Raw genomic sequence first — 14,864 nt, 5'->3', positions numbered from 1 at the left:
AGCTAATTTTTGTATTTTTAGTAGAGACGGGGTTTCACCATGTTGGTCAGGCTGGTCCTGAACTCCTGACCTCGTGATCCACCCGCCTTGACCTCCCAAAGCGCTTGAATTTCAGACGTGAGCCACGGCGCCCGGCCCTAGAAACATCTTTTTCTAAGAGGAAAACAGACTGTGCACATAGAGGCCTTTAGGGCCTCTGCCCTTGGTTGTCTTCTATGAAAATCCCCACGGGCCTTCCTGATCCCTGCCTTTGTGATATTGAATACCTGTGGAAGTCCTGTTCTCTTACTGGGGACTGATATTTGATTTAAGGTTTTTTTTTTTTCCCATTTATTAATGACATCTGACCTCAAAAGTTACTTCTGTAGCATTTCCTAATCTATGTGCTATGAGGGTAGGGGAGTGATTTCTTCAGCTCTCCTGGGTGGATGGGAAGGGCCTTAGGTGGCTGGAATCACCCCTCTGGGCTGATGGTCTTCAACAACCTTTGGCCTCCAGCAGTATGTCATTTTATGTGTGTGCCATTATCCGAAAAAAGCTAGGTGGCACTAACTTACTGCATGTATTTATCCTTCTATATAAAGATGTTCAACAGTGGCTCTACTTTACCTTAGGGAATACATCACCTTCCTTGTTAGAGAAAGGAACATATGACTGGCAAAGGAAACTCCAGGATAATTAAAAACCCTTGTATGTATCTTCATTTCACACATTCTTTCTCTAGGACTTCTTTTGGGAATTAGACCTTGAAATAGCTCAGACTTTTAAAGATAGAGCTGAAAGTTCTATTATATCTAGAATGAAAAAGTCCAGTCTAATTAAAGAAACAATCTTTTTGAGGGAGTATACAACTTGGGGTTGCAGCTACGATGGAGTAAAGGGTAATTAGACTTTTCTTCCTGCCATAGACAACTCTAACATTGGCCAAAACATATGAAGTGGCTGTTTTTAGGCATTGGACAATACATATCACAAGGATGTGATCCTGGAAACAAGGGAAGCATAAAAGTTTTATATCAACCCTGGCTTTTTACCTAGAGGCACTTTCTAAATTGCAGCACAGGGCAGTGGAGCCCAAACAAAGAGCAGCAAACTCATTTATTGGATAGAGGAAACAAGTTGTAATTCAGGACTGCTGGGGTGGCTCAAATTTTCAGGGCAGGGAACTGCAAAAGAATGAACTACACAAGGAAAGAGTGTCAGAAATGTATAGATCTAGATGCTTTGGCCACATACTAAGCCTGGCATCAGTAGGGCAAGACTCCACTAGGCCTGGCAGAAGGTAAGAACTTGGAGGGGCTGTGAGCTGAGTGGATATCCCACCAGTAATGGGAGATGTTAGAGTTCTAGCTAAGCAGAGTAGAAAAACACGAGGTGCTGAACACTTCTGGCATCCAGTTGAGAACCCAGAAAAGCTGGCCACAGGAACAGCACTACCCTAGACCCATTGTAACAAAGCCTGAAAACAAAGCCTAGACCCATTGTAACAAAGCCTAAAAACTTGACCAGTCAAGCTGACCTGCAAGTAACTTGCCTACCATAGCAGAACTCAACACTCTTGCAGGGAAGACAACAAAATCCAGTCTTTCAACAACACAGCATGCACAGTCACTGAGATAATATAATCACAAATGACTAGATCTATGAAGAAGCAGGAAAATATGAGGTGGCTTGGAGAAGACATTTCTGAGTACTGTTTTCAGGCATTGATACCTGCTTCAGTTAATATTGGCATGCCCAAGAGGAAATGTGTTTACTGTTTTTTGTGTGTTATCCACCCAATTTTTTGTTACTAGTTATACATTATGTAAAACGAAAAAAGCAAAAGTTAGTATAGCAAAGCCTGTAAGTTGTTGCCTGCTAATTTTTTGTAAGTAGTTCAACTCTGGGTCATGACTTCATTGTATTACAAAAGAGTGAGTGACTGCCAGTCAGGCGTTGTGGCTCACACCTGTAATCTCAGCACTTTGGAGGGCTGAGGTGGGCAGATCACTTGAGTTTAGGAATTTGCGACTAGCCTGGGCAACTACCCATCGCTACAAAAAATTTAAAAATTAGCCATGCATGGTGGAGTGTGCCTGTAGTCTTGGCTACTCGAGAGACTGAGTGGAAGGATTGCTTGAGCTCGAGAGGTTAAGGCTGCAGTGAGCCATGATCGTGCCACTGCACTCCAGCCTGGGCAACACAGTGAGGCCCTGTCTCAAAAAAAAAAAGAGTGATTGACTGCCTAAGCCTCAGCTATCCTGTGATGTTGGCATTTGGAATGTAGTGTTTTCTTGAGTGAGCTTGTCCCTACAACTGTCTCCTCAGGCTTCTCTCTTTAATTGTGTTCTGCCAGGCATTGCTTCTGACACTGAATAGTAGTCAGTGTAGTCCTCGTTTTTTCCTGTTACCTTATAAACCATGATATGTGACTGAGCCTCCTTTAGTAACTGATTTATGGGGATGTAGAAAATTCTGAGCAGAAATCCCAGCCATGCAGAATAATTGCATCTCTTGGGGAGGTGTTAACAAGCAGAGGCAGAGATGAGTGCTTCTGGGCTCCAGCTTCCATGGAACTTTCGCTCAATAGCCCCCACCCCCAAGCTCCATGTAGAAGGCGTTCATTAGCACATATTAAATGTCTGTTTCCATACTGCTGGTGGATGCTGAGGGTGTGAGGCCCCCTGGGGGCATGCTGAGGCTCACTTAACAGCCTCACCCAAATCGTCCAACACTCACTTTCTCCTCAAATGATTTATCAGTCATCAGAGAAGGTCATGAAGAACAGCCATGCTGGATAACTTCTGGGAAATTGGGACTGGGGAGCCTGGGGGCAGCTGACCACCAGAAGTGACTGAGCAGAATACATTTCTTTTTCGTTTGCATCAAGTGGTGAACCCATTTTCATGTTTTCAGTTTTTGGTTTGAAATGTCTGTTTCTAAGCCGCATGTTCCCTTTTGAACTCAAAGAAGACACAGTGCCTGAGAAAATGTGGCCTACCTTTTTGGGGCAATTTTAAAGTTTTTGCCACAATTTTGAAGAAATAATAAATTCAGAACCGATCAGCAGGTAAAGCCTGATCGTATAGATGAAATTTCCTTGGTGTAGTAATTCTATACCTGCTTCCCCCTTGTTCAGTTTGACCTCACTTGTGATGTTTGAAAGTGGAGAGAAGTGGAACAACAGTCTGGAGGAAGATTGGGCCGTTCATCTCTTCAGTCAACATTTATTCAGAATTGATATGTTCTGGGCACTATGGCAGGAATTAGATGGAGACAAAGGTGTGAAGATAAGAATCCTCATTTTCAAGGAGCTTTTTGTTTTCAGGAACCTTGTGACTCAAAGTATGGTCCACGGAGTAGCAGCATTGGCATCACCTGAGAACCTCTTAGAAATGCAGAATCTCAGACTTGCCCCAGACCTACTGAATCTGAATTGGCATTTTTACAAGATCCCTAAGTGAGAAGCATGCACATTAAAGCTTGAAAAGCGCCCATCTTAAATCACTGATTCTCAGTCTATACATTGGAAAAACCTAGGGCCATCGTAAAAGCACTGCTTTCCTGTGCCCATTCCCCACCCCCAAACTGTGATTTAATGGGTATGGAGTCTGGCCCAGGCATCACCATTTTCTTTTAAATTCCCAGGTGATTCTAAATGTGCAGCCAGGTGTGAGAGCCACTCATCTAGTATATGGCTTTGTACTCTTGACAAAACAGCCCAAGATGAGATTGTAGCTCATTCTGTTAACCAATGTACAAGCTAGGTGGCAAGTTTGTCTTTTGTACAGATTTAAAGTGCCTAGACTAGAGGTAGACCCACCAGGTCTCACGTGGCCCTCTCTGTGCCCACAGCTTGTATGTCAGGGAGTTGCTGTCAGCTGTGTAGAGTGCTTCGGCCAGGTTACACGGGGCCATGCTGGCAAGATTGAACAGACTGAGGCCCGATACTGAAGTCTGGGCAAGGCCTCCTTCCTCAGACACACCCCGGGGCCTTGGCATCCCTCCCCTTGGCCCACCTCCAGGTGTGTGAGCTGCTGCCAGGGGGTTTCACCCGAGGCAGCAAGGACTAGGAGTGGCTCCTTGGCACTCGAGGATGGTGCTGGTCACGTGACAAATGCACATGAGTGTAATTAAGCAGCTCTCCTGGTCACATTATCCCTCAGGGATTCGGACCAGGCCATATAATCACAATGATGATAATAACAACAACCAGCTCTTGTGTCACTCTTTATACTTTGCAAAGATTTTCACATGTGTCAAGAAACCGAGATCCAGGGAGCTTTCGTCACTAGTGAACAGCTTAAGTGTCACATGGCCCATGCTTGCTTTGTTCCACCTCTCTCTGAGTTCCACTTGAACATGTCAGGCAAAATAAGGAGTGGCTCCCTTGTGACAAAGTGAGTTCCCTGTTATAAGCAGTATGCTAGGAGAGAGTAGATAACCTGAGATGGAGCAGAACATGGAGGCTGGACTACAGAACACCTAATGCTCTATTCATTCATTCCTTAGAAGGAAAAACGTCATTTGCACTTTATAGGGAAAAGTATATGTTACCCTAATATCTCCCTGGTGTTGAGGCATAGAGAAACCATTTTGGCCATTTTAAGGACTTGAGTTTGAAAGAGTAAAAATGATATGTCAGAAATATGATTTCTTTCCATATTCTTGCTAAGGGTTTAGGTTGACTTTTCCCTGAGTTCATGCTAATAGAGCTTATGTCTAAACAGCAGCTTTCTGGAGGCTTCATCTACATGCTGCTCCTTTTCTCATTTCTACCTCCCACCTCATTCAGAGTTCATCCCCTCACCTGCCTACAATGCCCTTTCTCATTCGTATTAGAGTCTAAAACTCCATGAAGGTGACTGTCGTCTGAGTTATGCCTGGGGTCCTGGTGTAATTTATTAATGGCACCCCGGATTTGGAAACAAATTATAGTACTTGGGCCACATTACCTCTCTCCTCAGTGGTCAGCTATTGCTCACCGTCCTGTCTTCACTCAACTCCTACCGTCTTCCTTGGGGACATCCACTTCCACCCTGATGGCAGTCAGGTCTCACAAGTGGTTGATCACCTGCCCCTCCTTTCTGCCCCTGTCACTCAGTGGGTGCTGTCTTGCCTCACGCCTCATATCACTGTTCAGTAGATGTTGGAGGGGCGGACTTTGTTCCAAGCTCTAATTCCTGTATATTCTCTTCCATGAGCACAACTTGCCTCTCTCCCTCTTCTCTTCCTTTACGCTCAGCAAGTCTGCCCTTGACCTTTCTCATTACCTCAGTTCTTGCCCTTGTTCTCTGCTTCCAGGCTGCCCAGCTTGTCTTGGTCCCACTTGTTTGTAAATTCAGCCTAGCACTTCTGCCAGTGTTTCTGTGCCATTCTGATTCACTGTGTCTGCTGCCTCTCCCACTGGACTCTGAGCTTGGGAGCGCCATAAGGACATGATGGTTTTCTTTTCTCCCCTGGATTCCTCTCCTATCCTGCACATTTTAGGAGTCTAGCCCAGCCATTGGCACTTTTTTTTTTAATTCCCAGGTGATTCTAAATGTGCAGCCAGGTTTGAGAGCCATTTTAGGTTCTCAATAAATAAATTGAGGCCAGGTGCTGTGGCTCACGCCTGTAATTCCAGCACTTTGGGAGGCGGAGGTGGGCCGATCACCTGAGTTCTGGAGTTCAAGACCAGCCTGGCCAACATGATGAAACCTCGTCTCTACTAAAAATACAAAAAAATTAGCCAGGTGTGGTGGCAGGCGCCTGTAATCCCAGCTAGTTGGGGAGGCTGATGCAGGAGAATCGCTTGAACCTGGGAGACAGAGGTTGCAGTGAGCTGAGATCATGTCATTGCACTCCAGCCTGGGCAACAGAGGCAGACTCTGTCTCAAACAAACCATCAAATAAATAGAATTTGCTGCTATTTTATACTTCTGAAAACATAGCCCTCATACAAGTCTCTCCATCTCTGCCATCAAAAGGTTAGTTCTTTTGTCTGGTTTGTTGAAGAGGAACTTATTTTCACTTCTCATTTTGCTGTCAAAATTATTCGTATTTCCCTTAAATTAGCTTGTATTGCTGGGGGAAAAAAAATGCCTTGCTTCTTTGTAAATCTCTATGCCACTCCAGGCATCCTGACCCTGTGCCTACTTTCTGTCCTATAGCAGACTCCTTTTTTTTGGCATTTTTTCTTGTTTGTTTGTTTGTTTTTGTTTTTTGTTGTTGTTTTGTTTTGTTTTTGTTTTTTTTGCTTCTGCTAGTAGCACTAAATTACACTGGCAGTTTTCTCTTTTGACTGTGCTTATCTCATCCATGGGCCTTGTGTTTATTCTTGTACCAATCAGAACAATTAGACATATTGTGTTCTCCCTTCATGCTTTCCTTCTCTTCTTTGAATTATGCAATGAGTAGCATTGTTAGTGTTTTCCTTAAGAAGCAGAATATAGATGGGTCATCCAAGCCAGTCATCACCAAGGGGAAATATGAGACATATAATGTCATTATATACCGTTTTCTCCCGTAGAAGTGTATGGGTTCTAAATTTATTCTGGGCCGGGCTCCGTGGCTCACGCCTATAATCCCAGCACTTTGGGAGGCCAAGGTGGCAAATCACCTGAGGCCAGGAGTTCGAGACCAGCCTGGCCAACATGGTGAAACTCTGTCTCTACTAAAAATATAAAAATTAGCCAAGTGTGGCAGTACATGCCTATAATCCCAGCTACTTGGGAGGCTGAGGCAGGAGAATTGCTTGAACCAGGGAAGCAGAGGTTGCGGTGAGTCGAGATCACGCCACTGCGCTCCGGCCTGGGCGACAGAGTGAGACTCCATCTCAAAACAAACAAACAAACAAACCAAAAAAACCCAACAACAACAACAAAAAAGTTATTCTGGATGGGCTTCTCCTTATTAACATTTTCTGTAGTGTTTTTCTCACATGTGAAGCAAAAAAGGTTCTTGGGTTATTATTTGCGTAAGACTAAGATGAAGCATGGATTTACACTGTTTAGAAGGTTTGAGGCCAGGTGTGGTAGCTCACATCTGTAATACCAGCACTTTGGGAGGCCGAGGCAGATGGATCCCTTGAGCCCAGGAGTTCAAGACCAGCCTGGGCAACATGGTAAAACCCCATCTCTACTAAAAATATGGAAAATTAGCCAGGCATGGTGGCATGTGCCTGTAGTCCCAGCTACTCAGGAGGCTGAGGTGGGAGGATCGCTTGAATTCCAAGAAGTCAAGCAGTGAGCCGAGATCATGCCACTGCACTGCAGCCTAGACAATGAGAGTGTGACTCTGTCTCCCCACAAAAAAAAAAAGACAGTTTTTTTGAATGCTTTTTGTGGGCATAGTTCTGTATCAGATGACCTGAAATGAATGTGAAAGGAAGACCAGTCCTCACCTAAGCAAACCATTCACACATGAAAAGATTTCAGATTATTGCAAAAACTGTTAATGGTTCTCTCCTCTTTTGGTACTAGAGCACTTATTTGATACCTGTTACCCAAAGGACCTTGCATAATATTGTATGTCTGTCTTTCCCATACATTTCTAAGCTTCCTGGGGTTAGAGATCATGTTCTCTGCATCTGTATGTTTAAGGTTTGATGCTCACAGAGCTTAAATATATTTTGCATTTAATAAGCGTTTGTTGAGTTGAGTATCATTAAGTGCAAATTAACACTGTACTGAGCATTAGAGAAAAGAAAAAGCATTCATCATAGTCAGTTTCTTAAAGGTGAGTTTCAAGTTGAGTTTTGAAGAAACCTAATTCCAAGAATTAGGGTCAAAGAAATTCTACTCCCAGCTCCCTTCGTAAGTTTTTCTGGTATCATTGATGATGTTTGTAACATCCTAGGGTCAGAAGAACCTCAGGAGCCACCAAATCCTGCCACCACTCCTGTTCATAAGTCCCTTCTTTGAAGACTGATGCTAGTTTTCAGGGGGTGATGTGACATGGGCAGGACCAGACTATCTACTTAGACTTCTCACTGTCATTTTTCCAGAAAGATAAGCATCCTTTCATGTTGAAAGACTTTTGGACCCTTGTTTTGTTCTGGGTAAATCTGAACTTGATGCTTCAAGGGTCTTTGTTTTGTTGTTGTTGGTTGGGGCTAGAATTTATAGTCTGTAACTAAGGACTGATTTCCAAAATCTGCACTCTCTTCTAAGGGGTCAGCTTATCTTTGTAACATACCACTGGGACAGTGGAAGGTGGTGATGAGTTACTTCCCACCTGAGGTGGGCCTTATGCTAACTTATAGAGAATCCCTATGAGTTTAGGCAGATAGAGGCCATCCTGTTCTATAGTAATTCAAGTATTGGACTGCAGGAGATTGCAGAACTCTCAGGGCTAGAAAGAGTCTGCATTGATTCTACAAATACTTATTATATGAAGCATTGTGTACATGGCTGGGGGTATAATGGTGAAAAATCAGATGTGTTCCCTCACCTTGCTGGAATGTATGATCTAACAAGGTACAATTGAGCCATACAAGCCATGGCTCTCCCAGGGCCCTACAGCAAGGCCTTGAACCAGCCACACATCTGGTGCTTGAGCCCTTTTCTAATCCCACTGATGTCGTGGAGACCATGGGCTCTCCATGGGCCCTGAACATGATCTCCTCTCTTTCTCTATCACCTTCTTGCTTTCCTTCTGTGTTACCAGCGGGTTTTTTTGTTTGTATTTTGGAAAGCCTTTGCTCATTTTGGGCTTCAGCTGGAAGTTGTTGATCACAACTTGGGAGTCTGCTATAGGACAAAAAGCAGGTGCAGGGTCAGGATGCCTGAAGTGGGATGGAGATTTACTGATTACAGGGATTTTATTCAAGGAATTTCATATTTGACAGTGGTGTGTATATTATACATATACTAGGCAGGAAGCATTGCCCAAGTGAGGAGGTTTACAGTAGGCTGGGTGAGTCCTGGATCCGGTGGTGGAAGTAGAATTGGACTCAGAGGACAAATGTGAGACATATGATAAAACTCCAGCAAATGGGACTTCCAACCAGTTGAAAATGGGAAAAACTAGAAGTGGTATTGTGGCATGAGGTTGTGTGCCCAGGAGAACCACAAGGCCATTAGGCTCATGAAAAAGGCCAGGCTCTTGCCATTTTTGCTCATTGTCCTTTCTCTAGCACCTAGCTCAGTGTCCAGCACAAAGTAGATGCTTGATAAATGTTTGATGAATGAATGAACAAAATAGAGATTATCCAAAGGGAAGCAAGTTCACTCTGGAAGAATGAAGAGCATTATTCATTCATTTCAGATGCCAACATTGTGTCCTGTAAGGTGGAGAAAGTGATTTTCATGATGGCAACTGTGCGCCATCAACATCCAAAGGCGAAGGTGAAGGAGAGCAGTGCATTAATGAGCTTGTGTAAAGTATGATTTTTCTTCTGGTTGGCTGACTGTCACAAAGCCTTTTTTTAATTTTGACAAGCTTTGTGACAGACTAATCACAGAGGACATTTGTGCATGTGATATTTTCTAAGCCATATTTGCAGTTAATGAAATACTTTTATTTCAGTAAAATTAAAATGAAGAAAACACATATTCTCCCATCCTTAAAAAAGAAAGGCTGGGCGCAGTAGCCCATGCCTATAATCTCAGCACTTTGGGAGGCCGAGGTGGGCGGATCACCTGAGGTCAGGAGTTCAGGACTAGCCTGGCCAACATGGTGAAACCCTGTCTCTACCAAAAAATACAAAAATTAGCCAGGCATTGTGACACGCACCTGTAATCCCAGCTGCTGAGAGGCTGAGATGGAGGAATCGCTTGAACCCAGGAAGCGGAGGTTGCAGGGAGCCGAGACTGCACCACTGCACTCCAGCCTGGGCGACAGAGTGAGACCCTGTCTCAAAAAAAAAAAAAGAAAGAAAGAAAAAAGAAGACCTTATTGATTCAGTGCATCTAAAAGCAGCACTGGGTTTTGAGTTCCGGCCGGCAATCCTAAGAGGACTTAAGCTTTTGTTTTCCCCTCTGACTTTGGAGTTTGTGCTGACTTGGTAACCATTGTCTCATTAACACGGACCTCCAGGAAAGGGCCTCTGTTCTCTTGAAAAGGGTTGTTAGACCCCTCTGGAGGCTGCTTTCCCCCATCTCTCACTCTGTGTTCTCCTGTTTTCTAGGACTGCATCGACGTAGGCTGGTGGGAAGGAGAGCTGAACGGCAGACGAGGCGTGTTCCCAGATAACTTTGTGAAGTTACTTCCACCGGACTTTGAAAAGGAAGGGAATGTAAGTCTCCCTGGCTTTGATTTCAGCGGAGTTGTGGCTCCCATGTTGGGACTTGGGATGGGGGAAATTTGGTGTAATGTTGAAGAGCACTGACATTTGAACATTCAACAGACCCAGATTCTGAGCCCTCGGCTGCCATATACTCTGTAACAAGTTTCATCGTAGGATACATCTGTTAGCTGGCAACAGTGATCTCTACTCTGGGGTTGTTGCATACGTAAACAAAAGTAAACAAAATAGTGCGTGTAAAGCACTCGGTGCAGCACTGGCACATTCAGCACCCAAATAAACTGTGAGAACCTTGGGTACTGTCTTTGATAAGTGGACTGCCAGCAGCATCCCACATACCATGGTCCTTGGGGGTGGGAAAGTAGCCGGTGTTGTGGAAGTGGCTGAAAAGCACAGTGTAAGGCTGAGGATGCAGGGTGAGGCCTGTTAATCTTTCTACACTATATGTGTACATGTGTGAGTACACCCACACATATCTGTATATGTGTATATACACAGCTGTCATCCACGGTTTCTCTTTTGTTGTGGGAGCCCATTTGACCATGCCACTGTTTAAATCAGCCACTCTGTCTCTGTTTGCCTCACTCCAGGTGTATTATTTCCCTGCTGACGATGTAATAAGAAATGTTGGGAAGTTAGAAGCACTTTCCAGTATAAGGGGGCAGCAGTCCCATATTCAGGGCTCTTTGCCCAGGCTTTTGCGTGGCCTCTGCCCACCTTTCCCAGCCTCCGCCCACTTCATGCCCATGGGGACTCTGTTACTGGACGGTGCTGAGCCTGATCTTGCCATGGCACCATTCCAGTAGGGCTGAGGTGTGGGAAGGATAGCTACAGTGCTTGTGGCTTCGTTGCCAAGGATACTAAAGTAGCATTTAATGGAATTTGTGCTGCTTTGATGAATGGATGTAATTGTTTAAGAAGCTAGATGGTGTTGGCACCTGCCAAGATTATGGCCCACAGACCATTAGGTTGGTTTAAAGGCTAGGTTAGCCACACTTTGTAAGCTTTTTGATTACTTTCTTTCTTGTATTGTTTAGGTGAAGGATGTTCTTTTCCACACCTGTTATTCTCTCTTGGAGTCTGAGTTTGGGTTCTAGAGAATCTGGATTCTGTTTCCTAATGTTCCCTAGATTCTTGATACTTAAAGTGAGATCCATGGGCCAGCAACAGCAGCATCACCTGAGAGCTTGTTAGAAATGCGCAGACCCCACCCCAGACCTGGTGCATCAGAATCTGCATTTTAACGGTGTTCTCTGGTGATTTGTTTGCATATTACAGTATAGGAATCACTGGTATAGAAGCAGGTATCTGTCTAAGTGATGACAACCCACATTCTGGTTTCCTCCCCCATCCCCCATATTTTAGGAGGGAAATAAATTCACACAACAGAGAAGAGCTCATCATTCAGTAAGGAAAATTTTCACCAAGCAAAATCACTTGAAATGTTTTTATTGATGACTGTAGCAATAGTGGATTTTCATTTGACAAAATCAGTCACTGAGAAGAACAGATACTAAACACTTAGTAGTGACTGCATAGGAAATGTTTTGAAATAGTAGGACGCAGGAATGAGGATGGCAAACATTACAAAGAGTACAGTGGTTGTGACCCTAGGCTGTGGCATCAGATAGATCTGGGTTTGAATCCTGGCTCTGTCACTTACTTGTTCTGTAGCCAAACCCGAGTCACTGAATGTCTCCAGGCCTCTGCATTCTCATCCATAAAATCATGAGAATAATTGTACCTACCTTGTCAACGTGTTGAGAGAAGATTTACTGGGATGATGCACATAAATTCTTAAACATGGTGCCTGGTAGTTGGTAAATGCCTCACACAGATTAACTGTTCCAGTCTTTATAATTACTGTTTACCACGAGGGTAGGAAGGCTCTAGCTAAAACTGCGAAGTAATGGTAGAAGTCTGACTCTGGTTCTTTTTGCTCCAGCTGATCAAATCAACACAGTTATCTTGGTATCTTGGCGAGCTTTCCTGGGAATCCAAATGCATCTAAAAACTTTGATAAATAGCCATTAAAAATAAATCTAGCAACTTATAAAATGTATTGGTAGGGACATGTGAGCACAGAATGGCATAATCTTTGTTATTTATTTGTCTTTTTTTTTTTTTTTTTCTGGATTTGCTGCCTGGCAAATGTTTTATTTTCATTCACTCATTCAGTATTTATTGAGTCCTTTCTCTGGGCTGGCCACTGTGCTGGTTGATTGAAAGTGAAGCATGCTCATGGGTACTGTCCTTGTGAGCTTAGAGTTAAGCAGTTAGGTCTGGCGTTTAGGGCCATGGAGACCTGCCAGACTCTTCTGAAAGGACACCTGATATAGGCCTCTCCAAGTGAGTGGAGGCAAGGGGGCTGTCCAGGCTGCCTGTACCCCACTTCTCCCCTATCTTTGTGAGGCTGGTAAGAGCTAGGCACATCCTGAAGCACTTGGGCGCCAAGACCTTCATGGTGACTCCTCTCCCTTCAACCAAGGAATCTTAGCAAGCATACCATCCTACTAGACATTTGCCACCTTATTGGTTCTGATTGAAGCAGTATATTTTTTTAATTGACAGATAAAATTGTGTTAAATGTGTACAACATGATGCTTTGATGTATATATACATTGTGGAATGACTGAATCTAGCTAATTACCGTATGCATTACCTCACATCGTTATCATTTTTGTGGTGATGGGCTGCAGGGTTTTGAAGACTAGGGTAAAATCTAGATCATTCTTTCAACAAATGGGTAAAGCATGTCTTCTAATTCCCAGTCATGTTTTGCGGTGGGGGGGCAGTAAATTCACTCAGGTGAGAGCTACTCCATAGTGTACTTTTCTAGAAGCTCTGTGTTATATAAGCTATTAAGGGAAGCATTTCCACCGGGAGAGTGAAGTTGTCAGTGATGAGTGGACTGGGCATGGCATGCTCTTTGGGACATGCACGCTCTCTGGGGCCCCATGGGCATCTCTCCAATCCCCGACAAGCAGCTACCATCTCTTTGATAGGTCTTTTAACCTTGTCCCTATGAAGCAGAAAACCCAATAGTCATACCTGTCAGACAAAGTAATACCTATAGCTGAAAAGTGATTGTATGACGTAACATTTAACTTCCAGAAAATTCAAAATATAACATCCTTTTCCATCTCCTCTAGTCTATAAAAACCAGCCAAGCATCTTCACATTGGTTGTTATACCAGCCTTTATTGCTGCACCCAGAGTATTGGTGAGTTGGTGACAATGTGACTGGAGCTAGGGCTGTCATTTGCTGAGTTGAGAGTGTAAAGGTGATTAGAATCATTAACATGAAGGCACTATGTGAATGACAGAATCTGAAACATTCTGCCACTGGTTTCAGCAGATGTCATCTTGTCTTGCCAGTGACTGGGGTTACAGTCATTCACCCAGAAAAGAGGACGATCTGTGATGATTAGGGTAGACAGAAGCAAATGGCATTTATTCAACAGCAGGCCTCTTGACTCCATAGGCATCACCAGAGCATTCTGATGAGGCTGACATATTTTCTGCTGGGGTGTGAATTCAGGTAGTTACTACAAGGCCTTTTGGAATTCCTGGCCATCTTTCTTTCGGAGAGTGCTTAGTGGATTCTCCCTCACCAGGGTAACAAATGCTTTGGGGTTTTTCCTCAAGATATTCCAGAAGAGCATCTGTTGATCTCTTGGTGCATATTTTAGAGCAATTATGTAAGCTATTTATAAGAGAACCTAGATTCAATGGCTGGCTGTTTATTTTGGGCCTTGACAGTAAAATTGAATACCAGAACGGAAAGATTAAATATTCTGAGAGCTCTAATGAAGCAATGTGTGTGCTGTGTCATTGTTACAGAAGGCTAACGGGGAACTTAGACTCTCAAAAACAGCAGAAACAACTGCTCACTGTCATTAACAAAAGAACAAAATTAGAATAGGTACTTCGAAAGATAGTGTTATTTAAGAAAGTGGCCGGGTGTGGTGGTTCATGCCTGTAATCCCAGCGCTTTAGGAGGCCAAGGTGGGAGGATCGCTTGAGCCCAGGAGTTTGAGACAAACCTGGGCAACATAGCAAGACCCCATCTCTACAAAAATAAGAAAAATTAGCTGGACATGGTGGTACATGCTTGGGGTCCCAGCTATTCAGGAGGCTGAGTTCGGGGGATCGCTTGGGCCCAGGAGTTTGAGGCTGCAGTGAGCTGTGATCATGCCAGTGCACTTCAGCCTGGGCAACAGAGCAAGACCCTGTCTCAAAAAAAATGTAAATCTCAGGCTCCAGTTCTTTTAAGAGAAATTGTTCAAATCACCGGAAGATATTACTGATCTACCATGCATTTATCTGGAGGGCTCTTCAGTGTTAGTACAAGTGAGGAATGATGGCATTGCTAAGATTCCCATAGGCGTTTCCCTAGTGAATGCTCCTCAGTGGGAGCTCAGTCTCAGGGACTCAGAAACCTGCCCTCGAAGATGTCACTGTGACTATGATGCAGGCTCGCCTTTGCTGAGTCACAGAGGCTTAATCAGGTAGCAGGCAGCCAGCTTACTCATCACAACAAGAACTCAGATGTCAGCCAGTCTGGAACACAGAGGTCTGCCTGCCCCAGTCATTTTGTCCCCTATGAGCCTGATTCCTTAGAAACCGGGTTCCACCGGAAGCCACGTTCATC

At 44.1% G+C, this 14,864-nt stretch overlaps 1 protein-coding gene across 5 annotated transcripts in view; it reads left to right on the top strand.

Moving 5' to 3' along the window:
• The window catches only part of SH3KBP1 (SH3 domain containing kinase binding protein 1), a 370,029-nt gene that overhangs the window by 279,720 nt on the left and 75,445 nt on the right, over nt 1–14,864 (top strand). For all 5 annotated transcript variants that reach the window (XM_010389057.2, XM_010389053.2, XM_010389055.2 and 2 more), the window contains one exon: nt 10,094–10,201. In XM_010389057.2, the coding sequence (XP_010387359.1) occupies nt 10,094–10,201 (108 nt within the window). The remainder of the gene's footprint in view (nt 1–10,093; nt 10,202–14,864) is intronic.

This window comes from Rhinopithecus roxellana, chromosome 7, assembly GCF_007565055.1.
Source record: "Rhinopithecus roxellana isolate Shanxi Qingling chromosome 7, ASM756505v1, whole genome shotgun sequence".
Taxonomy (NCBI): domain Eukaryota; kingdom Metazoa; phylum Chordata; class Mammalia; order Primates; family Cercopithecidae; genus Rhinopithecus; species Rhinopithecus roxellana.
This window is presented reverse-complemented; position numbering and strand designations above follow the sequence as displayed.